Here is a 24,711-nt window from a genome sequence, read left to right on the forward strand (position 1 = left end):
TGCCTCCCAAAACAAGTGGCAAGTGTTCCAACTTGATGTGAAGTCGGCTTTTCTCAATGGCTACCTAGAGGAAGAAGTCTATGTTGAACAACCAATGGGCTACATCAAAAAAGGACAAGAAGATAAAGTTTTGAAGCTAAGGAAGGCACTCTACGGACTGAAGCAAGCTCCACGAGCTTGGAACTCAAGAATCAATGCTTATTTTAAAACTAATGGTTTTGTGCAGTGCCCAAATGAACATGCTCTCTATACAAAAGAAGAAGGTGTCAACAATTTATTTGTTGCTTTGTATGTGGATGATCTTATTTATACAGGAAATTCACCTCAAATGATGGAAAGCTTCAAGAAAGCAATGGCAAAAGAATTCGAGATGACGGACATGGGAGTTATGTCCTATTTCCTCGGGTTGGAGATAAAGCAACAAGATGATGGAATTTTTATCACTCAAGAACACTATGCTAAGGAGATCCTAAAAAGGTTCAAGATGGAGGAATGCAACCCAATTAGTACCCCGGTAAATTGTGGAGCCAAGTTATCCAAGAATGATGAAGGGAAGATGATTGATCCTATGCTTTATAAAAGCTTAGTAGGATGCTTGAGATATTTGACATGTACTAGGCCGGACATACTCTATGGTGTTGGACTTTTGAGTAGGTTCATGGAGGAACCTAAAGCAAGTCATTGGAAGGCGGCTAAAAGGATCCTTCGATACATCCGAGGTACCCTTTGCCATAGTCTATTTTATTCTTCTTCTAACAACTTTGAGCTTGTTGGCTATTCGGATAGTGATTGGGGTGGAGATTGTGATGATCGAAAAAGCACTTCTGGATTTGTATTTTTCATGGGTGATGCGGCATTTTCATGGATGTCTAAGAAGCAACCAATTGTGACATTATCTACATGTGAAGCGGAGTATGTCGTGGCATCTTCATGTGTTAGTCATACTATATGGCTAAGAAGTTTATTAAAGGAAATTAAGTTTGTTCAAAGTGAAGATAAAAAAATATGCATTGATAACAAGTCGGCTATTTCTTTGCGGAAGAACCCTGTGCATCATCAAAGGAGCAAACATATTGATGTTTGGTTTCATTCTATTCGAGAGCATGTGAAGAATAAAGATGTGGAGCTAATATATGTGAAGACGCATGATCAAGTCGCCGACATTTTCACCAAGCCACTTGGAGTTGATCTCTTCAACAAATTTAAGCAACTACTTGGCATGAGAGACAAAGGCAATTAAGTTTAAGGATGGGTGTTGGAAGAAGTAAACTTAATTGAATACATGCATGCATGCATGATATTGGGAAGCTAAAGGTTTTTATGTTGGTTCATGAAAATGTGTTTTGGTTAATGAGATGGTGCTTAGGGAAATGAAAATGAAATTAATATGTAAATGTGAAAGGTCACAAAATTGCTATAAGAAAGTGTTTTGTTGTCTTCCTCCATAGTGGGAAAAATCAATACATCTTCCTCTTGAACTTTATTTTGCCCATCAATTTTATTTCATCACAAATTTTTCCAACAAAGTGGTATCAAAGCCAAAGAAAAAGAAGATTATCATAAGCCGAGATGTGAAATTTCAAGAAGATGGCGTTTGGAATTGGAGTACTAATGCGGTGATAATTCAAGAAGAAGAATAAGTCAAGGAGCAAGATAGAGAGACAACACCACCACCGTCTCCTACTTCAACAAGTTCAGATGATGAGGATGGTCCTAGACCACAAAAAACAAGGAATATTCAAGAACTCTATGAGGTAACAAGACCCCTTAATCTCATTTGTCTTTATGCTAATGAGGAAGTTATACCTTTTGAAGAAGCTATTAAAGATGATAAATGGAGGAAAGCCATGGAAGATGAGATGAAAGCAATTGAGAAGAACAAGACTTGGGAGATTATTACTCTACCAGAAGGGCATAAATCCATTGGTGTAAAGTGGGTTTACAAAGTGAAAAAGAATGCACAAGGAGATATTGAGAAGTACAAAGCAAGGCTTGTAGCAAAGGGCTATAAGCAACAAGCCGGGATTGACTATGATGAAGTTTTTGCCCCCGTAACTCGCATGGAGACTATACGGATGATTCATTCTTTTGCCTCCCAAAACAAGTGGCAAGTGTTCCAACTTGATGTGAAGTCGGCTTTTCTCAATGGCTACCTAGAGGAAGAAGTCTATGTTGAACAACCAATGGGCTACATCAAAAAAGGACAAGAAGATAAAGTTTTGAAGCTAAGGAAGGCACTCTATGGACTGAAGCAAGCTCCACGAGCTTGGAACTCAAGAATCAATGCTTATTTTAAAACTAATGGTTTTGTGCAGTGCCCAAATGAACATGCTCTCTATACAAAAGAAGAAGGTGTCAACAATTTATTTGTTGCTTTGTATGTGGATGATCTTATTTATACAGGAAATTCACCTCAAATGATGGAAAGCTTCAAGAAAGCAATGGCAAAAGAATTCGAGATGACGGACATGGGAGTTATGTCCTATTTCCTCGGGTTGGAGATAAAGCAACAAGATGATGGAATTTTTATCACTCAAGAACACTATGCTAAGGAGATCCTAAAAAGGTTCAAGATGGAGGAATGCAACCCAATTAGTACCCCGGTAAATTGTGGAGCCAAGTTATCCAAGAATGATGAAGGGAAGATGATTGATCCTATGCTTTATAAAAGCTTAGTAGGATGCTTGAGATATTTGACATGTACTAGGCCGGACATACTCTATGGTGTTGGACTTTTGAGTAGGTTCATGGAGGAACCTAAAGCAAGTCATTGGAAGGCGGCTAAAAGGATCCTTCGATACATCCGAGGCACCCTTTGCCATAGTCTATTTTATTCTTCTTCTAACAACTTTGAGCTTGTTGGCTATTCGGATAGTGATTGGGGTGGAGATTGTGATGATCGAAAAAGCACTTCTGGATTTGTATTTTTCATGGGTGATGCGGCATTTTCATGGATGTCTAAGAAGCAACCAATTGTGACATTATCTACATGCGAAGCGGAGTATGTCGTGGCATCTTCATGTGTTAGTCATACTATATGGCTAAGAAGTTTATTAAAGGAAATTAAGTTTGTTCAAAGTGAAGCTAAAAAAATATGCATTGATAACAAGTCGGCTATTTCTTTGGGGAAGAACCCTGTGCATCATCAAAGGAGCAAACATATTGATGTTTGGTTTCATTCTATTCGAGAGCATGTGAAGAATAAAGATGTGGAGCTAATATATGTGAAGACGCATGATCAAGTCGCCGACATTTTCACCAAGCCACTTGGAGTTGATCTCTTCAACAAATTTAAGCAACTACTTGGCATGAGAGACAAAGGCAATTAAGTTTAAGGAAGGGTGTTGGAAGAAGTAAACTTAATTGAATACATGCATGCATGCATGATATTGGGAAGCTAAAGGTTTTTATGTTGGTTCATGAAAATGTGTTTTGGTTAATGAGATGGTTCTTAGGGAAATGAAAATGAAATTAATATGTAAATGTGAAAGGTCACAAAATTGCTATAAGCAAGTGTTTTGTTGTCTTCCTCCATAATGGGAAAAATCAATACATCTTCCTCTTGAACTTTATTTTGCCCATCAATTTTATTTCATCACAAATTTTTCCAACAGGGATATCCCAGAAAATTTGACTCATCTTCTTTCATATTTAGAGGTGTTGTTCAATAGAAAAGTCTTTCCTTAAGACTAAACCTGCAGAAGAGTACATGATTGCAGGATGGGCCCAAAAGTGAATTCCTAGAACACTCTAACTAAAACCAAGAACCCAATAAACAATGCAGAACTATTTTAATCAATACTTGGTTGTATAAAATCTTCATTCTATCATATGCATGACGTTGGTGATGGTTCTCAAAGAAACTTTGGGATTTGAAATATTTCCCAACCCAACAGACTTGTTGTTCCGGGCCCAAAATTTCATACACATGAATTCACAATCAATGAATGGAGAAATGAAATGAAGGTCATTAAGCATAGCAAATGGCTGGCTTTCTTTCGCAATTCTCTCACGTAGTATAAGGGAGTCTTTAAGAACAATATACATGGTTGAGGAATCATATAAAAATCCATGTGAGATTCTCTCTCTTGTCGAAAGGAGTTCATTTTAAAAAAATGAATAATATATATGTCTGAGTTTCTCTCAATTATATATATATATATATATTACATGCATGCATACAAGCATGTACGTGCCCAACCAAACACTTTAGTGGATGTCTCTCTCACAATCAAGACACTTATGGATTCAATTAAAAAAAAGAAGTTAAAAAAAAAAATGAAATGCAATGTAATGGCATGCGTGCACATATATTTACTCATGTGTATCATTAGTTAAAAAGAAGAATTCTCAATAGGGCGGGTCCCACCATTCACATGGGATTATTTTATATATATATAAACATCCCAAGAACAACATGCTATATTGATTAAAGGAGAATGGATGGACATGGTATGATGCTGCTTCTTATATTTGCATGGAAATCTTGGTTTGCTGGCGTTACTCAAGGAAGTGGCAAAACAATTTCAAAAGTGGGTCTGACTATGAAAAATTGCATGAATGATGTGTCTAATAAAAATTTTATAAGAATTAAATCCGGGCATTCTTTAGGGTATGCAACCAACTTTTTTTATATATGTATATATATACACATTTATATATATGTATGTCTGAAAGTTCAAAGCAACAACAAAATCACTTATGCTGAAGAATGACAAGAATGCTTATCTCGAGGTAAGTCGGCAATGAGACATGCAAGACTACAACGAGGCATGCAACGCGATGATGAGGCACATGCAGCAACAAGTGACAAAACCAAAAAAATTAAAACCAAAGCAGTCAAGTCGAGATTCAAGATATGAAAAGAGTCAAGACTTGAAAATCCATATAAATCGACAATTGGACTCGGCGGTTTCAAGTCATCAAAAGTCGAAAGATCCAAAGAGTTCCACAAGTCAATATTTGAAAATCTATATAAATCGACAATTGAACTCAACAGTGTCAAGACATCATAAGTCAAAGACCCAAAGAGTTTCACAAGTCAAGACTTGAAGAAAGTTTCACAAGCATAAAAGCCGAAGCTTATAGAAAGTCAAAATCAAGTTCATGATTCATCAACATAAAGAATCCAGAACGTGAAATACAAATCAAATTCAAAAAATGTAAAAATATCCGAGACACAAGTTCGGACACAGATGCATAAGTCAAGATGATTTCAAATTTCTTGTATTTTCAATGAAATCCATGAATTGATATTTATTGAAATAAATGAAATTAATTGCCACAACTTGTTTCCTTGTTCACACTTATTTCTTAATCGGAGGTTCCTGCGATAATGTCCAGGGTAATTAACATTTAGGGCTTGCCCATAATGGAAGTCATGAACCCATAATTTCTTGAAGTCATAAAAATAAAATAAAATTTGATTTGGGATCCATTTATTTTAACCGGTCTAACTCTAATTAAAGGCCGGGTGAGAAAAAAGGAGTCCACAATTATGAATATAGTGTAGCCTAGTGTTGCAATGCGTACTAATTGACTCAGAGACTTATTCTTGTATGGCATGTGTTCTCCACTTTCCAAGGACTAAACCAAGTCAAAATGCCCATCAGGAAAGGGATAATCTAGTGCATCTGCATCTTGGAAGGAAACCTTGTCAACTAGCCCTTTAGCTATTGCTAGTGCTTAAGCCCTCTGAACTTGAAGAAAGCTCAATGTGGTACCTTGACATTGAGCACCATACTTCTTTCTAGATACCTTGAACTACCATCCCAACAACAACCACTGTCACGCCCCATCCCGCAGGACTGGCACTTGACAACAACCTCTACAATCCAAGGGATATTCACACCACTCAACCGTCAAGTCACCCCAAGGCAAACAAAATCATAAACACAAAATCATAAATGCGAAATATCCAAAGATACATAATATGATAATACACAGATGAAGCAATAGGTTCAACAACAAGATAACATGGTTCCAAGAGTCATACAAGTCACCATACAACAAGGTTTTTCAAGAAAATAGACAAGTATGCATGTTCATAACCCCAAAGATACTAGTCGATACATATCCGTTACATAATGGAACATGCTCAAGGATAAACATACATAAGACTGGAAATAAAGGAAAGATAGATAAAAGGATGTTCAACACTTTGTCTCCCCGCAACGCCACTTGATGCTGAAGCCTGGAAGGTAGGGAAAGGGTGAGTAACCAAAATCACTTAATGAATGGATTAGCACAATTTTAAGAGAATATACAAACAAATCAATAAAACCAACAAAGCCATGCTTTTGCAATAATACATATAGACTCTGAACATTTCTGCATATATAAGTCAACATATAAAAACATATAGGATTCTAAAAGTAGCATCGAAAAATCATTCTTGCTCAAATGAGGATTTCACATTCAAAATTCTGGGATTTGCATAATATAAGTGTTAAAAGTAATAAACATAAAACTTGTTATCAAACCAATTTGTTACCAAAGAGTATACTAGAAATCACATCTCAAAAGATTTTTTTTTTTTTGTATGAAAACATAATTTCTCAAAATACAAAGTTTGCTTCTCAATTAAACAAGCAATGATCTGGAAATCTCTCTAAACTTTAGCCGTGGCCGCAGTTGAGTTCAAAGCCACCATCAAGGTTCTCATGCCCTTGATGTTGACCCACCAGGATCCCGTGTGGTGACTTTAGGTTCCCGATGCATATCTAATCAAGACTCTATGGCCACCTGAAGTAGACAAATAAATCTGGGTCTTTTGTGCCACCTCTATGGGCTAACTACAAAGACCGGCTACTACAATAGGATGGGCTACGCCCCATCACCATCAAGATATGTCGGTGCTCAATAATACAATAAATGCATATCATAACATAAAGTCCAGATCCAAGATAACAACTCTATCCGGGAATGAAAAGCCATTTCCACAAGTGTTGATGCCAAAAGCATGTTAGCGTATACAAATTTTTATAAATCATATCAACTCCAATAGACAAGTGTAGTTATAAACATTTTCATTCAAATATCAAAAGTTTCATATATAAATCAATAGTATAAAAACTCCTTTCTAAACTGATCAATACACCAATTTAATACGATAAAGCCATGAAATATTTTCAAATCAACCACTGAAGATCTTTAGATAATATTCTACTAAAAAAATGCAACCAACTGAACCCACTCACAACTTAGGCGATAAAAACTGTGAGTGTGCTACTCCTCCGCTGGCTTCTTGCCTCAAGCTAAGCTCTCACCATCTAACCAAACACAACCACACACACAACAACAACAACCAAGCAAGGAAGTAAGCAAAAGAATGCACAAAAGAAACCCTAAGTCTAAAATGCAATGCAACCCTAAACGAGTCCTAGGGTTGGCTCAAAATTGGATTCAAGGGTTTCCAAAGAGCTCCTAAGGGTTTTGGCTACTGCTCCCTCTAAAGCACCTCCTTTTTAAGCACCAATGTTCAAGGCCCTCCATCTTCTTACATGTATCTCGAGGCCATGTTCTCTCCTCCTTCCAACTCTTCCGTCGTTGCCACTCACCTCCCATGGAGCTCTTGGAAGAGCCCTGGGTCTTCCGGATCCTTTGGGGTTTTCGGATACTCGAGTGTGTCGACGGGTGTTGGCAAGAACTCGGTTCTCGGTTTCCCTTGAGAATGTCGTGGATCAAAGGCTTCAGTCTTTGAGGGCATCATTGCAGCAACGAAGCTTCCAACCCCTAGCAGCTCTTGTCTTCTCCTCTAAGTTTTTGGTAGTGTATTTGGTTTCTCTTTTAGCAAATGGTAAAAAAGTTGGCATTTTTGAGATAATTGTTTTATTTTAATGATGACGTGGACTGGAGATGATGCGTCTTGTCCAACTGGACATTAAGCATTGTTTATTTTAATGTGATGTGGCACGTCCGATTGCCACATCAGATAAAATTGACCGGAAATCCAACAGTGACCTCTCGATGAAATGAAATATATTTATGATGACCATTTTGATACAAATTTAAACATTGTGACCAAAGTGAAAACTGACCAAAACACAACGGCCTCCTAAAAAATTTACCCTCAATTATGTGTATTTCTTGATATTTGGACAGGATGGAGATTGTGAGTTATATATATATATATAGAGAGAGAGAGAGTGTGTGTGCTCGCAATTTACACAATGCCCAATGTCAAGAAACACACACCATCCTTTCAAAGTGCTTAATGTGCTTAGGTCAGATTGTGGGCTCAAGGCGAATTAATAACATGGTAACTAGTGACTAGACCAATGATTAGGTGGTCTATTGGTAGCTAGGTCTCCATTAAAACTCTTCACAAGTAGTGAGTGCGGGTGGTCCCAGCGCCCATGTGTGCATCATTGACAGTTCTCTCTCTATATATAGTGACTACCTTAGCTTCGATCATATCATCATGGACGGTTCTCTCTCTATATGTATATAATCCTAAGGCACTTTGACACCACTATAAACTACGCATATATTTCTGTTTGATTGTGCATATTGCATCTTTGGTGTAATCTCTATATAATCCAAGGTTTTTAGAACCAGAATGGGCTTTGAATAGGAAAAGGTCAGGGGTCAAGGGGTTCCACTAGGTTAAATCGAGGTCAATAATTTTATTAAAAAATAAATTATATTCTAATTATAGATGATTAAAAAAATTCAAATATTAAATAATAAAAAAATAAAAAACCTGATATTTAAAGCTTTAAGCAATTATGCTAGATATTCAAGTACACTAAATAACATAAACATGAGCTTGTTTAAATCTCCACAAATCAAAACATAAACATGAAAAAAAAACAACTAAAATATCCATAATCAACAAACATAAAATTCTTCAAATATCCATAAAATTAAAAATAAACATGAAAAAAACTAAAATATCCATAATCAATAAACATAAAATTCTTCACAACTAAACTATTAATCTATTATCATAAAGTTAGATTTAAAAAAAAAATTGCAAACCCGGGTTGATGACCCGGCTAGTTCACCAATTCACCGATTCAACCGGCCGGGTCACCGTTTCAACCCAGTTTTTCAAAATCCGGGTTTCTAGGGTGAACCGGACCGGTTATAAGCCCAGTTCCGGTTGAACCCGGTCCAACTGGCCGGTCCGGTGGTTCCGAAAACTTTTATATAATGATATTATCTAGATTGTTTTTTTTTCTTTATATATATATATATATATTTGTTTGGTTTTAAAAGTATTTAGTGTCAAAAATTTTAATATGATCTAGTTAACAGGCTAGGCTGAGCAACACTCTGGTGGGTACTTCATAGATCTGGTCCAACTATGACGAATCAAGTTGAGAGGCATGCTCTTGGACTGGGCAATCCACTACACATAGTTGAAGGAAGAATGACACTTGAGCATGTAAGAAAGATGCCCTCAGGAACAACTCCTTTTTTGACTAGGCTAACAAGTTACAGCTAAATTTTACTTTTATGACTAAAAATAATACTCCATCAAAAAACATATGACAGATAATATCTAATGACAAAACATGTGGTAAGATAATATCCAATGAGCAAATCTAGTATCTCTGTTTTAAGTCTGATACCTTTTTTCTAGAAATTCAACTCTAATTTTCAAATGTGCACCTAAAGGAAGCATACAAATATTTAAGCACTTGATAAATTTAATTTGCCTATAATATCAACTTTTGGTGTGCTTTCAATACTAGGTTGTAGATTAAATGCATCCATAAAAATCAAATCACTCAATTTATGTTCCAACATCTGCTATTCGCTACACATTTAGAATAAAAAATTTCACACAAGATAAATCATTTAGAGAAATTTGAACTATAAATCTTTTGACCTCCATACATCAACTAGTGTTGTGGACTGGAGTATTTGGTTTGCTGCATGGCGAGATCAACTTATGATGATAGATTTATTTTCTCTAAAGCTTTCAGTTAAATTTTAAACATGGATGTTAAAACTTTATGGAGACACATTCAAATACAATTTTCTGGATGTTAACAAACAGGTTCTTTAAAAGCGTAGTTGACTTAAAGGTTTACAAATTTCAGGTAAGAGAATTTCTTAGAAAAACAAATGGTGGTCTTGATTTAAAGATATATACTGAAGTTAACGGTTGTTAATGCCTTAATTTTTTGGTTTATTGTTGGCAGTTAGCACAAAGAAACCAATTTAAAGCTTGAAAACTGAGTGATGTTTTCCATGGAAACTAAGATTCATTTGCCAAATTTTTATTTCTAAATTTACAGCTTTGGCAAAAAAATATCAGTTCGTAAATGAGAAACAGTTAAATTTTGGTAAATTACACAGATGGAAATTGACAGTCTTGGCATACTTTGGTTTCATTTGCAAACAAAAACAATCTTGGTTAGATGGTCCTCTGTTTTACTACTGCTTCTTATTCACTCTATGCATGAGTTCTAACTAGGTACCTGATTAGGCAGCATAAGTTCGATCTTTCTATTGAGGCTTTTAATAGCTCTTATAAATTGTAGATGCTAAATTAGTTACAGAGCCCATCGTCAACTTCTTGAAACTTTTATGCAATGCACATGCAAGAAATTTGTTTCTGAAGTTCTTCAACTAACATGGATAAAGATTTTAACTACATACATCAGAAGCGGATTAGTTTTCTTTGTTTTGCTTTCAGTATCATTGTTACCATAATAATTCAGTTCACAAAAAGTCCAAAGTTAAAATCATTAGGTGTGTGCGCTTTATTTCAGTCAAATGCTTTCAGTGATAAAACAGAATTGAGTTTTAGCACACATACATCATAAAAATCAAATAATAGTCACTACAAAGAACATACCTGGCCTTAGTTCCTCCTTGTAAGTATTGATTTCAGTCTCCTGGAGTATATCACCGACTTCACATAAATCCAATCATAAGCCTTGTCTATCAATCGGAAATAAGAAATTCTTCTTGTTTGGTTGATCATGATGAACAAAATGAACATCCAAAACCCAAGAATGAATCCTGATGCAAGACCTATGTAAAGCCACAAGTCATCAAACCAATCTCCATATCCATCTTGATTTCCTTCATCTAAAGAACCATGAGGAGTCTTATTCTTGCAATCACCAAGGGGAAATCCACAAAGACCATCATTCCAAAAGAAAGCTGATGCATCGAAAGTTTGAAGTTGATTGCCTGATGGTATTTTCCCTGACAACTTGTTGTGTGAGAGGTTCAGATGACCCAGAAAGTTCAGCAAAGATATGCTTTGAGGAATGATACCGGAAAAGTTATTGATAGATAGATCAAGGGACTCTAGCTGATTCATGTCACCAATGTTTTCTGGTAACTTTCCATTGAAAAGATTGTCAGAAAGACTAAAGAAGCGCAACCCATGTAGTTTCGTTAGCTCATTAGGGAATTCACCAGAGAGCCTGTTGCCTGACAAGTCAATGCTTGTGACTAATAAGAGCACCTTTGTGTATTCTCTTTGCTGCCCTTTCGCTCTTATCACTAGAGATTCTAAGTAATTATAGCTTGGTGAAGTTGCACCAAGAAGTGTGACATTAAAATAAAGCCTTGTCTGATCATATTCAGAAATAAATAGAAGAGATCTGTTACTAGTACTTGTGACTATGGCTTTAAAATCTCCAAAAGAATGAGGAATGCCACCTGAGAGGTTGTTGTGAGAAAGATCCAGAATCTGGAGATTTGAGAGTTTTGATAACTGCTCTGGTATGATACCATTAAACATGTTTGATTTTAGGCGGAGGATTACTAATGACAGAAGGTTTTCGCCTATCCATGCAGGTATGCTCCCAGAAAGATTGTTTTCACCAATGTCAAGAGCCACCAATCTGCTTGCATTTTTCAATGACAAAGGGAGATTTCCCGATAGGGAATTGTTTTGCAAATGCAAGGATTGAAGATTGGTAAGAGAGCCAACGGCATCAGGAATGCTGCCAAAGAAACTGTTGTTAGATAAATCGATTATTGCTAACTTTGACAACTGATTCCAACAGTTGGGAAGTTCTCCAGACATGTTGTTGCTAGATAGATCAAGCACTGTCAAAGAATTAAGGCCACAGAAGAACAGTGGAATGCTGCCATTAATATGATTATGTGATAAAGCAAGAGCTTCAACTTGGCTAGCTGAAGCAAAGGATGATGGAATAGTACCAGAGAAAGAGTTGTCACTAAGATCAATGATATACAAACTTCCAGAATTCAACTCAGGTATCAAACCTTCAAATTTGTTTGAACTCAGATCAATAACCTGCAAGAAGAAAGTTGGGAAAGCAGGTATTGTTCCACTTAGATCATTGTGTGATATATTGAGAAGCATAAAACCAACAAGTGAAAAATTCCAAAACCATGTTGGGACATTGCCAGAAAGTCCAGCCTCTGATAGACAAATAAGATTCAACGCTCTTTGAGTTTTAAGCCAAGTAGGAAACTTGGGGCCTATTCTGCAAGAACACATCAGTAAAGAAGTAATATAAAAAGGCGGCACCCAATCCTCAGCCACGTTCAGCTGCAACAAATTATAGGAGAGATCGATGTAAAACAAGTCTGTCAGATTGACAAAATGGTTTTCAGTTAATATACCAACGAATGAATTTTCCTGAAGCTGTAGCATTCTCAGTTTAGCTAACCTTCCTATGCTCTCAGGGACAGTCCCATTAAATCTGTTGTTTGTCAAATCTAAGTTGAATAAACCATACGTGTCCTCTAAAACAGAACTATTTCTCATGGATTTCTTGTTTCCTCTGCAACTGGACAAGCCATTCACCAGATCATCAATTGCTCCATTGATAAAATTGCTACTCAACTCCAAATTCTCTAACTTGCATAAGTTCCCCATGGATTTTGGCAATGTTCCACTAATGTTGTTCATTGATAAGTCTAGCTCTGTCAAGCTACTGAGTTTCCCTATAGACTCGGGTAATGGGCCATTGATACGATTACCTCTCAGTCTCAAATGTTGCAATCTTCTGAGATTTCCAATGCTCTCCGGTAATTCCCCAACAAGCATATTATTAGACAAATCTAGAAACTGAAGGTGAACAAGGTTCCCAATATTTTCAGGCAATTTGCCACTGAAAACATACCCTCCAGACCCATTATATGACAAGTCCAAGTGTTGAAGAAACATAAGATTACCAAAGGATTCTGGTATATCTCCACCTATCATACTCTGTTTCAAATCCAAGTATTGCAGGCTTCTAAGTCTTCCAACTCTTTCAGGCATGGATCCCATGAGCCCAGTAAAAGATAAATCAAGATGAACAAGGCTAGTAAGATTAAACAACCACTGAGGCAGAGTGATGTTGAGATAACCATTCCCAGATAGATCAAGCACACGAAGAGATGTGAAGTTGAGATGAGAGAGAGTAGCATCATGAAGGCCACCGCCTTGGAGATTAGTATCAGAGAGTTGTAGGACAAGAAGAGAAGGGAGCATATTAATATCATGAAGCCAACCAGACACCTTTGAGAGGTCCACACCACTCAAGTCAAGGTACTGCAAAGAATTTATTCTAGACAACCAGTGGAGGTCATTAGCTTGTAGGAAGGGTTCATAATAATATGAACTGAGATTAAGGTAGCACAGGGATGTTAGGTTTGCAAGAGTATGAGGAACGGCTCCTCTGAATCGGGCATGGGAGAGGTCAAGGTATTGGAGGTTGGAGAGGGAGCCAATGAAGTCTGGGATGGGGGAGTCACTGAAATTGTTCATGCTCAAGTCCAAGTGCTTTAAGTAGTGAAGCTGAATTAGTGAAGAACTCAACTTACTTGGTGGTATGGGATAATCATCAATATCATAAAGGTGTCTGAGATCAAGCTTGATGACGTGCCTTCTTTCAAGGTTGCAGGATACTCCCCTCCATTTGCAGCAGTCATGGCCGGTCCAAGAAGAAAGCCAGTTTTGGTCGTTGCTCTCAATGCCTTCTTTGATGCTGAGAAGGGCTATCCTTTCATTCTCAATGCAGCTTATACCATGTACATGATAACCAGGGGTGGCTGAGACAACAATGGTAACAAACATAACAAACACTGAGAGAAAAGCCATGAGATCAAATAGAGAATAACTCACACATGCATATGTGGAGTAGTGGATTGGATACAAGAAATGCTCGAGTGTATATATAAGCAGATTGAATTGAATGGCTTTTGCATATGCACCCCTATTGAATTTAGTTAATTAAAAAAAAAACATATTTTTATAGCCATACATATACACGTTTTACGAAGTTGACATACGTATATACATCTCATGTGGGTTACTACAGTTCTTTCCTTTGATTAATATTTATATTAAAATCAAAAAAGTTTAATAATAATGAAAATATTTTATATTGTTAATTAATTTAAAAATAAATAAATAACTTATATTAATCAACCCCTAATGTAATCTAAAACAAGGATATACTTTATACACCATAATCATAAATATTTTGTATATTATTGTTGGATCAGATAAAATTAATGCTAATGTTGGAATCACAAACTGTTGTATATGGCTTATATATAGAAGAGTTTTTTTTTTCCTACAAATTCTCTATTTTTCTAACACAAACCAATCAATTAAGTTTAGTTCATCAAAAATAAATTAGTATCATTCAATTATTTAATTTAATTTCAAAGAAGGATAAATATGTAAAAAAAAAAAATCAGGAGTCATAATTATTTCATTTACAATAGTGGGTAATTTGTACATGATTTAATATGCTTTATTTTGCTTCTATCTTGTAGACAAGTATATAAAAAATAAAAAAAGAAAAAGAAAATCCACTTGGTTGGAGCCTTTAATTGGTCCAATTCCAAGTAAACGATGGACTTTGACAAAAGAGACCATAAAAATCCATATGTGGTCTTGGATACTTCATGAATGTGACCAATTCCAAGTAAACGCTGGACTTTATGTTGATGGCCAACACACCCTTAATTACTTGGCCAAAGACTCAAGACACCTAATTAAATGTTGGGTTTGCATTTTCTAACTTTGTTTTTGGTCTATTTGGAAATAAAGACACCGAATTACGTATCTAATCTATAATTTCAAAAAATTTTGAGGGTCAGGGTCTTTGTGGAAATTTGTCTTCCACTAGGGATGGCAACGGGTAGGGTATGGATAGGGTATGCCAAAACTCTTACCCGTACCCGTAACCCCTACCCCATACCCGTACCCTTACCAGTACCCTTCAGGGTAAAAAAAATCATACCCTTACCCATAGGGTACGGGTATACCCGCAGGGTACCCGCTTACCCGTTGTTCAAATTATCGAATTAAATTTAAATAATAATAAAAATTAATTAATTATACATTATATTACAATCTTTAAACACATGTCCATAAATTCAAAATTACAAGTTGATATATATTTGTTTATCTTAAATTATATAATCACATAAAAATAACGTCTATTTTTGTTCATGTTTAACCATTTTGGATTTTGTTTAAAATTTTTTTATATATCTACTATTTTATATAATTTCAAATTTTATAAATATCTCGTAAGATTTTGAATATAAAAAACATTATAAGTAATTCTCATAAGTTATATCCAATTGATTTTTTATTAGTATCTTATTTTTCAAGATGTTCTTATAATTTATAGAATAAATTATTATAACATTATTTTTTATATTTGTTTATTTTTTAATTTAATTATGATTCTTAATATATATCTAAAATTCAATTTTGATAATATTATCAAATATAAATATAGAAATTAAATAAAATTTAAAATAATATATTAAGAGAAAATTTGAAGTATTATTTTCAAATTAATTACCATGAAAATAGATATTGAGTAAATTATGAGTAAATGTTTAGTTTAATAAAAAATTATATATATATATATATATATGAGAGGGTAAGTGCAGTGCAGTGCAGGTTTTACGACCCTCTCAAAGGTAAGGGGTAGGGTAGATGCAGGTGCAGTTTTGCAGTACCCTCTTTCAACAGGTAAGGGTAAGGGATAAGGGTGCAGGGTAGGGGTAGAGGGCATCCCCTTACCCGACCTCATCTCGCTCAAAAACTAACGGATAATATCCTTACTCATACCCGTGCCCGATCAAAGAGGGTAATACCCTCTTTGACCCGAGATGCAGTACTGGGCTATACCCATCGGATAGGGTACAAATTGCCATCTCTATCTTCACAAAGCTTTTATCTTCCGTAAAGTCATAAATTCAAATTGTCATGGAATTAATTACCATGTATTGACTCACAAAGCATCCGTGGACAGGTTGACTCTTGACTTGATGCAAGGGACTTATCATAAAAACTTAATATAATATATATATGTTGAATATGTATAAAATTTCATAGAGTATTTAAAAAAAATTGATAACCATAACTTCTATTAAATAAGAATGAAAGATTAGAGAGTATAAAGTTCTTCAACAAAGAGGGAATAATGTTAAAAATAGAAAGAGAACCCTAATCACTAAAGTGATTATGTGGCAAAATAACAAAGGAGGAAGGAATGGAGCCGGTTCCTTGAAAACAATCAGTAGTATAGATCATCTAACCATGACAGGCTGACAGCACATATAAAGCGAGCATCAAGCATTTTATGTAGAGTCCATAATAATATTATGGATGGTCGACCAAAGTTAAAAGGAAGAATTAATGCTGCTGCACTACTCAGAGACAGGACCAGAGACTGTTGTATTTGCTTCAACAGTCCTGTATACGGTTGATTTCAAGGACCTAGTTGATCTTGCAGTTTTGAAATGCACCAGTAACCGATCAGCTGGATCTCCATGCCTGGACTTCTCCTTCACTCTCCTGCACATGCTCTGGAGTGATTCTTTAATGTTACTTAATTTCGACCCCATCTGCAACCATGAAGATGTGAACATTTTGTCCGAACAAGTTCAAGAAAAAAAATGATGATAACATGAAATAAAAGTAAAAATTTTACAACACTATCAAATTATCCGCATGATAATGGCATGGGCTCCAGCCATGTGCAAAAAGTTTTGAGTGAGAATTTTTAGTTGTAAGAGCATCAAGACAAGAAGTTAGTGGTCTAAATTACCTGAGTGATGATGACGTCAAGGGGGAAGCGTGCTGTAGCTGCACCCGAACTGAACAAACTGCCTGCAACCAGCAAGCATGAATGACTGAGCTAAAGATTTGGTAACTGGTCCTTTTATTGCATGGTTCTTTATGAAGCATGAATGTGCACTCAGTTAAAACTGTAAAGAAGATACCCTTGGGCCTTGTCAGGTCATCATTGACAAAACTATCAAGAGCACATTCAATTTATTAAATGGTTTTGATGCATGCAAGAACACCTGTTTTAAATATGACGTCTACCTAATTGGTTATCATTTAAAAGTGTGACCTTTTCTTTTAATTATTATGCATTTAGACTTTCAAAGGTTCACAATCACCAAACAGTTTAACTCCAGATCATTCAAGTTAACCAGCAAGACCATTTTCTTGCAATAAGAATTATATTAAAAACAGGGACCAAGAAGTTCACCATTCAAGAGAGAAATTGGAAGTTGTTGCAATCTCACTTTCATGGATCTTAAGATTTATGGTCATAAATATCACACTTGATGACATTAAAAACAAAAGATCAGTACGTTTATCTTACCAAGGACCAACTAAATGTAGCCTAGTTAAAAGCATTCCGAAAACAATGAAAGGAGTATCAAGAAAGATGAAAAAAACAGAAAACATAAATGAGTAAAACAAAAAGAGGTAATTAAGTGTGTCTCCATAACATGAGAGGAAATGAATTGCATCAACCAAAACAGAATTCTGGCTTCCTAAATCAAAAGAGGTCATCGTGTGGCTTTAATCGAGTTCCCCAACTCAAGGACCAGTTGGGGAGACTCAGCTGAAGCTTACCAATTAGCACGACAAGCTTCTGTACATGCATGGAGCGGACCAAAATCATACCACTGAGGAAATAGAAGGTTATCATGACATGGAAAAGTTAAGGTGCTTAACAACGGCAATGGCAAGAGCAAAAAATAACAAGTAAACATTGAGACATGAGAATCGAAATAAAGACATGAGCATTTAAATGGATGAAATTCGAATAATTGCCACTAAAAGAACACTTACTACCAATGTTTATGAAAATACATACCATAGCATATATCCAAAGAGGCCAGCCTGAAAAAGGTCGTTGAAGCGTAAACACATTATTGGAAGTAAGGTGGAAGCCCTTTCAAAATAATACCTCTCATAGAATTTTGCAAGAAACAATTAAGATAAAAGCCATACTTAATCAATGTCCAAAAATCCATTCCAAATATTTTTATAGGTAAGAAACAAAGCATTAAATTGATCTATAATTCAGAAAATTGTTTGGCAGGGCAAATAACAACTGAATAAAAAATTAGATGAAGTTGATAAGTACTTTAACTGCTGTAAGCTTCATTCATATAAATAGAGATTCTGTAAATGAGTCAATTGTGTACGACATTTTCCACACAACCCTAAACTATTTGCAAATACCTAATACCAACACTTCCACAAAACTCATCTTCCATGCTCCATGCTATATGCTTATCGAAATTGTAATTAAGTGGTTGGCTGTGATTCTGAAAGAAAACCACATTACAAAAGTAACTCTAAGCATAAAGCATTAAAGTTAGACAATAAGCTTCTTTCAGGGGGGCATTTAGATGGAGGATTAAGGAGTTTAATTCACTATTTAATCAACCTTAATCCTTGTTATGAGGAATAAGGAGGCTTTATTCAGATTAAACTACTCAACCATCCCTCCCCCCAAATGGCAGTGTATACGAGAATTCTTTTGTGCCATTTTCATATCGCATTCCTCTTTCTTTATTTTCTCCTCCATCAACCACAACCAAAACTTAAACAACTAGCCATCACTCTTCTTATGCCCTTGGCTCCTATACCTTTATGATCAATTACAAGTGAGTTTCTTAAATTTTGCCTCTTCATTCGATTTTTTTGTGATTTTTCATAACTTCAATTTTTTTTTAATGGTGGAGATAGTGATGAGGAGCGTTCAGATAAACAAAATATAAAGGGGACCAGTGATGCAAAACATGGTCGTCTTCTTGGAAATATCACCAATCCATTATGGTTGCAATGATGCATGTATGCATCGTTATTAAAAAAAAGTATGAATTATCATGTATTTGAATTTGATTCTGACACTAATATAGTTTTGTTCAAACCTATTGTTGTGTTTTCCATGATTTATAATAATAGCTATTGTGCAAAAAATCTATATAGCATAAGTATATTCAACAATGACAACATCCATTAACCTCAGTTGTTTTTCCTTTCTTTTTCAGTTTTGGCAATGTAACGATGATGCCATTTCAAAACAAAAGAGCTCTAAAAGGTGAAATTGCTAAATCACCAATGATTTGCATAAAACATTTAGCCCAGAAACATTTGTAGCAATAAAAAATTCATGCCGAAAGCCAACTTGAAGACAATTTGGCAAAACCAGATCTTATTTATACTTGAACAGGATACAGAGCCTTGGTCCGGCGAGACAAATCAGCAGCCAACCTTGCCCAGTCAGTTTCTTCTTGCAAACCCTCAATCACATCATCAAATTCATTGTTCTTATCTTTCTGATACCAATTGCTTGGTGATCCAGCAGTTATCTACTAAATTCTAGAAGACTTAAAATATTTTCAGAGCAAAATTTAGCACAAAAATAAAACAAAACGGAGGAAAAGATGACGATTTTAGTGGAAAATTTACAAAGTAGGAACCCCACAGAAATTACAAAGGAGGGTTGGTATTTCATTCCCCTCAAAGCTTGAAGACTGCAGCAAAGTGAACATGTCTAGTGGGCAAACTACAATGTTGAGTTCAAAAAACCAATGAAACCACTCATCATTTGCAATCTAGTTATCAATCTTCTCCCAAAGTCCTAAAAACGATGCTCTTGATAAAAGACAACATGCACAAATGAGCGTGTATGTTGGGATTGATGGACAAGGGAGGAAAGGAGAAGAAAAGGAGAAGCATTGTCTTTTTACTTGTCATTTGGTTTTATGAAAAAAAGTAAAATAGATAAGAAAATCATAGAAATTTCGTCACATTGTGTTCTCCTGAAATTAAATTCTACCCATTTTATGTTTTTCTTAGCTATTCTATCAATCCAAGCACACCAAAACACCATCTTTTTTCTTACATTTGAGATTACAGAACATGAAATGCATAAATCTGTAGACCATTAACTCTGAGGATTTGCCGAATTACTAATCCAATCATATCTCAGTAAAAGCATCCATTCATTCATTCATTCAAACAAAACAATGAATCTTGATCCATTAAATATCAACAACAGAAACTAAAAATAAGGGATTTGAGGGAATTACCCATTTCCTCATGCGACCAAACTTGCTAGACTTGAAATCATTCCCAACTGAGCGCTGGAGACGGAACATCAAGCGCTTGCCGTTGAGGCCCACCACATACTCATTGATCTCTTCTGTCGTTATAGTCCTAACTCTTTCCACTCCTTTTCCCTCTTCGCTATTCTCATCATCTTTAGCTCACCGAAGGCGGATCCCATTGAACGAAGAACTCGGAGGCGAAAGCTGGAAAGGGCTCGAGCAAGGAGAAGAGGAAAGAGGAGAAGCAAAGGAAGGAAGGCATAGAGAAGCGGAAGGCAAGGATAATCCGGGCGCCATCAACGTCTTGAAAGCAGCTTTGGGAGTGACGAGGATGAGAGCGGGATGCGTTGCTTGGCATTTGGCAAAGATATGGTAACTGGCGGTAGTAGCACCTCACATCTCTGAATTTTTTTTTTATATATTTTGTTATTTTGCCGGAACTGTCCTTGTATTTTATAAAAGGAATAAATTAATTAATTAGTCTCACATAAATATTTTTATAGAATAAATAACTAAACTTTATTTTTAGGAGTAGGAATTAGTTATTATTACCAACGGTGTTTGGGTCAATTGGTATCGGGTCCTTTGCGTAGGGCGTTCGTTTCGAAGAGAACCCGAGATCGAACCTCATGTTCTACGCAAGGTAAGGGCATGTGGGTCGGTGTTGAGCCTTGCTCCCCACACGTCAGCGTCCCCTCGATTCAGTGCTTGTCGCCTTTCTCAAAAATAGTTACTATTAGATTGTGTTTAATTGTCCATCGTAAGCACTTTTTCCTCATATTTGTGGAAAAGTTTTCATCTATTAATCAAAGAAAACTTTTTTATGGAAAACTGGGAAGGCTATATGAAAAAATAAATTGAGGCAATTTGAAATTTTTTTTATAAGCTCCAAGTTCATCCCGCTATCTCCCAACTCCGCAAGATCCGCATCGCCAAATGTCTCGTCGTCGAGGAACCATCATCTTCACTGCCCATACTGACCAATGTCGAATCTTTTGACCTTTTTCTCCCATTTCTTCATAAATTCATGTGAATGTCTGATTTAGGGTTTTAGTTTGCGCATATGCCTGTAAATTTTCAATCTTTGTTCATATCTTTGAGAAATTTATGTTTTATTTGCTGATATGTTTGCTATTTGGAAGTTTGTACGTTATTGGAGATGGAAGTCGTAACAAATATTATTAAATAAATACTCTGATAATTAGATCTAGGTAGTCAGAACCGGACTGGACCTTTGAACTGGAGCATATTAAGGTTCAAGGGTCAAGAGGTCCGACCGCGGCTGAACCAGATTTAATAAATAAAAAATATTAAAAATATAAAATAAAATACATTAAATATTATATTAATTTTTAAATCAAATACACAACCTATCAAACAAAACAAGTCTTGATTCCACATTCAAAACACAACATTTAACAACATTTAATTAAACTAAATCCATATAAAAGTATAAGACACTAAATAAAATTAATCTCATCAAGTTTTTGAAACATTAAAATCAAATCCATAAAATTACATCCATAGCTCATAATTCTCAACAAAAGATACATTTAGATAATACTATGCAATAAACATGGTAAAAAAATTTCAAAAAGCATAGTTTCATACACAAAGTTTTTCACATTGAAATAAAATCCACTCAACATATTAAATAGGAAAATTTCAATTGAAAGTTCCTTTTTAAGCAAAATCCACAAATCATGGTTGATGTTGTGGCCAACCCTCATTGTCATCTCTTTGCCCCTAATATTCTTGCTGATCAAATGCATCATCATAGCTTGCATTACCAAATAATTCAAAATCCACTTCTTCTTCATTCATATCCACATCATCTAATGGTAAAACAATCCAAAAATAGAGAAGGTTAATAATGTTTAAAAAATTGCATCATGCTAAAAACTTCAAACAAAATTTTACGTAATTATTAATTAACTTAAAAGCTTATCATTAACCTTGAATGTGGCTTTCATCCAAAGTTGGAATAGCATTTTCTCCATATATTGCTTCTACCGTATCTCCATCTACTAATTTTGCTACTTCTTATTCTTCAGCTATCCAAAAGTCTATTTTATTAATGCAATCATAATCAACCGGATCATAACTTCTCATTTTGTATTGATGCCTACACTAAAAAAAAATTATATAAGATGTAAGAACTTAGTGAACATTAAAAACAAAATTTAACACCATGTTCTTTTTAAAATTTATGTAATACCTGCACTTCAGACGAAGATTGTTATTCACAAATATAAGATCACTAAGCCTTTAATGCTCCAATCTATTTCTTTTTTTGGTGTGAATTCACTCAAAAACACTACAATTACGTTCACATCCTGAAGAAGATGTTGTTTGACTAAGGAGTTGAATAGCAACTTTTTGCAACAGAGGAGCACTATATCCAAACAACCTGCACCATTCATCTAAAATAAATTTATAAAATGAACTGTTAAAAATCAAGAACCACATACAATTAGTAAAAATGAAAGTAGAATATAAAATATATCAATTATTATTGTTACTCACTGGGTTGCATTTTATTAGCAGAAGAAAAAGCTGATTCACGACTAAAACTTTCCAATCGATCCCTGTAAAAATCTGATCTCCCTCATTGCCTTTGCACTATCACTGCATATACTTCTCTTTTCAAGTAAATCTAACAAGCCTTGCATCACTTTTGGAGTCTCAGAAAATGCTTCTTTATCATAGAGAAAAGCGGGATTCAAAAAATAAGCAGCTGCATGAAGATTTCGACGCAATTGCTTATCACATCTCTCATCAATAATTTTAACGTAGGAACCATACATTGTAGACTTGTTTTTTAAGATGGGCATGGTTGCTTTTCGAATCCTGGTCATGCCTTCATAAACATAACCAAGTGAAGGTTTTTCATCAGCATCAACAATACATAAAAGCCTTATGATGGGAGCTGCAACCTTCACCATAAATAAGCATTCTTCCCTAATTTTGCCATCCAAGATAATAGAAGTAACTGTTTTACCTACTAGACTTTTAGATAACTTATGGCTTGTGTAATACTTATCTGTCACCAATGCTTGCAAGTCATGTTTATGCTCATAGGTACTTTTCAAAGTAATGAATGTAGTAACAAAATGAGTTTCTCTTGGACGCACAATCTCTTTCCATCCAGATCTTTTTCTCAACCAAGATAGCATGTATATATGATTGTAGACAAAAATAGTCAACTTGGAAGCACGTGATACAAGCTCCGCTACATGATCTCTTTTGCCAATATCTTTCAGAATCAAATTCAAACAATGTGCAGCATAAGGAGACCAATAGATATGATCATATTTTCATGTATTAACCTTCCCACCGCAACATAATTGCTTGCATTATCGGTCACCAAATAAACCACATTATCCTGTCCAACTCATTCAATAATCTCCATGAATAAATTACATAAATTGGTGGCATCTTTCATAATATCTGAGGCATCAACAGATTTCACAAATGATATTCCTTTTGGACAATACACCAAGAAATTAATCAAAGTTCTTTGCCTTTGATCAGTCCATCCATCACCCATAATTGTTCATCTACAATTAGCCCACTGGCTTCTATAACTATCAATAAGCAACTGACATTCTTTCTTGCAATATCGCAATAAATTGACTCTCATGTCATTATAAGAAGGAGCTTTATATCCAACACCAATACTCCCAATAGCATCTAACATTGGTTGAAAATAAGGTGAGCGCATAGCATTGAAAGGAATGCAAGCATCAAAACACCACCTAGCAAATGCCATATTTGCCTTATGGATTGCTTGCTTGCTTGCCTGCCATTGCACTCTTGATTCCTGGTTGAGATAGTTGAGTCGGCTTTGATGTTATAAAATTTTCTAGAGAGCCTTTTGCTTTCCTTTTTCCAAATTTCATGGTAGAATTTAACTCTTGTTCTTCAACCTCTTCTACTTCTTCATATGCTTCTTTAACTAATTCCTTCTCTTTTGATTTGGAAGATGTGGAGTTAGTGATATACTCTTTGATGCATGCCCGAACATCAGGAGGGACTTTCCCACAAGGAAGTATGTTGCCACTTTTTTTAGTTAAATGTTCCTTCATTCTATAAATTCCCCCTCCTTGGTATTTTTTCCCACAATAGAGGCAATGGTAAACCTTTGTTCCTTTATCATTAATAGATAATGTGAAGTACTCCTACGTCGGATCGGTTTTAGAACAAGCATTACCACTTGAGACTGATGATTGCACAATAGATGTATTTGCAAAGATAATTTTGAATTTTGTGGTTTACTATATCAACTTTTTGAGGAATAGAAATGAGTTATGTTATTTGAATGATTTAGTATGATGATTTTTTAAAGTCAGTAATGCAGAAAAATATATATATATTTTTTTG

The 24,711-nt window shown here is 35.2% G+C and overlaps 1 protein-coding gene across 1 annotated transcript; it reads right to left on the reverse strand.

The window, feature by feature from the left end:
• Nucleotides 1-5,879: 5,879 nt before the first annotated feature.
• Nucleotides 5,880-14,056, reverse strand: LOC120265796 (receptor-like protein EIX2). Its single transcript, XM_039273762.1, has 2 exons — nucleotides 10,814-14,056; nucleotides 5,880-6,193 (listed from the first exon to the last, which is right to left on the reverse strand). The coding sequence occupies exon 1, from the start codon at nucleotides 14,030-14,032 to the stop codon at nucleotides 10,820-10,822; it is 3,213 nt and encodes a 1,070-aa protein (XP_039129696.1). The 5' UTR covers nucleotides 14,033-14,056; the 3' UTR covers nucleotides 5,880-6,193; nucleotides 10,814-10,819.
• Nucleotides 14,057-24,711: the final 10,655 nt, after the last annotated feature.

Source organism: Dioscorea cayenensis, chromosome 7 (assembly GCF_009730915.1).
Source record: "Dioscorea cayenensis subsp. rotundata cultivar TDr96_F1 chromosome 7, TDr96_F1_v2_PseudoChromosome.rev07_lg8_w22 25.fasta, whole genome shotgun sequence".
In the NCBI taxonomy this organism is placed as follows: domain Eukaryota; kingdom Viridiplantae; phylum Streptophyta; class Magnoliopsida; order Dioscoreales; family Dioscoreaceae; genus Dioscorea; species Dioscorea cayenensis.

Bases quoted from the DNA above. Each gene is read 5' to 3' on its own strand.
- LOC120265796 (XM_039273762.1), bottom strand. From the start codon at position 14,032: ATGGCTTTTCTCTCAGTGTTTGTTATGTTTGTTACCATTGTTGTCTCA.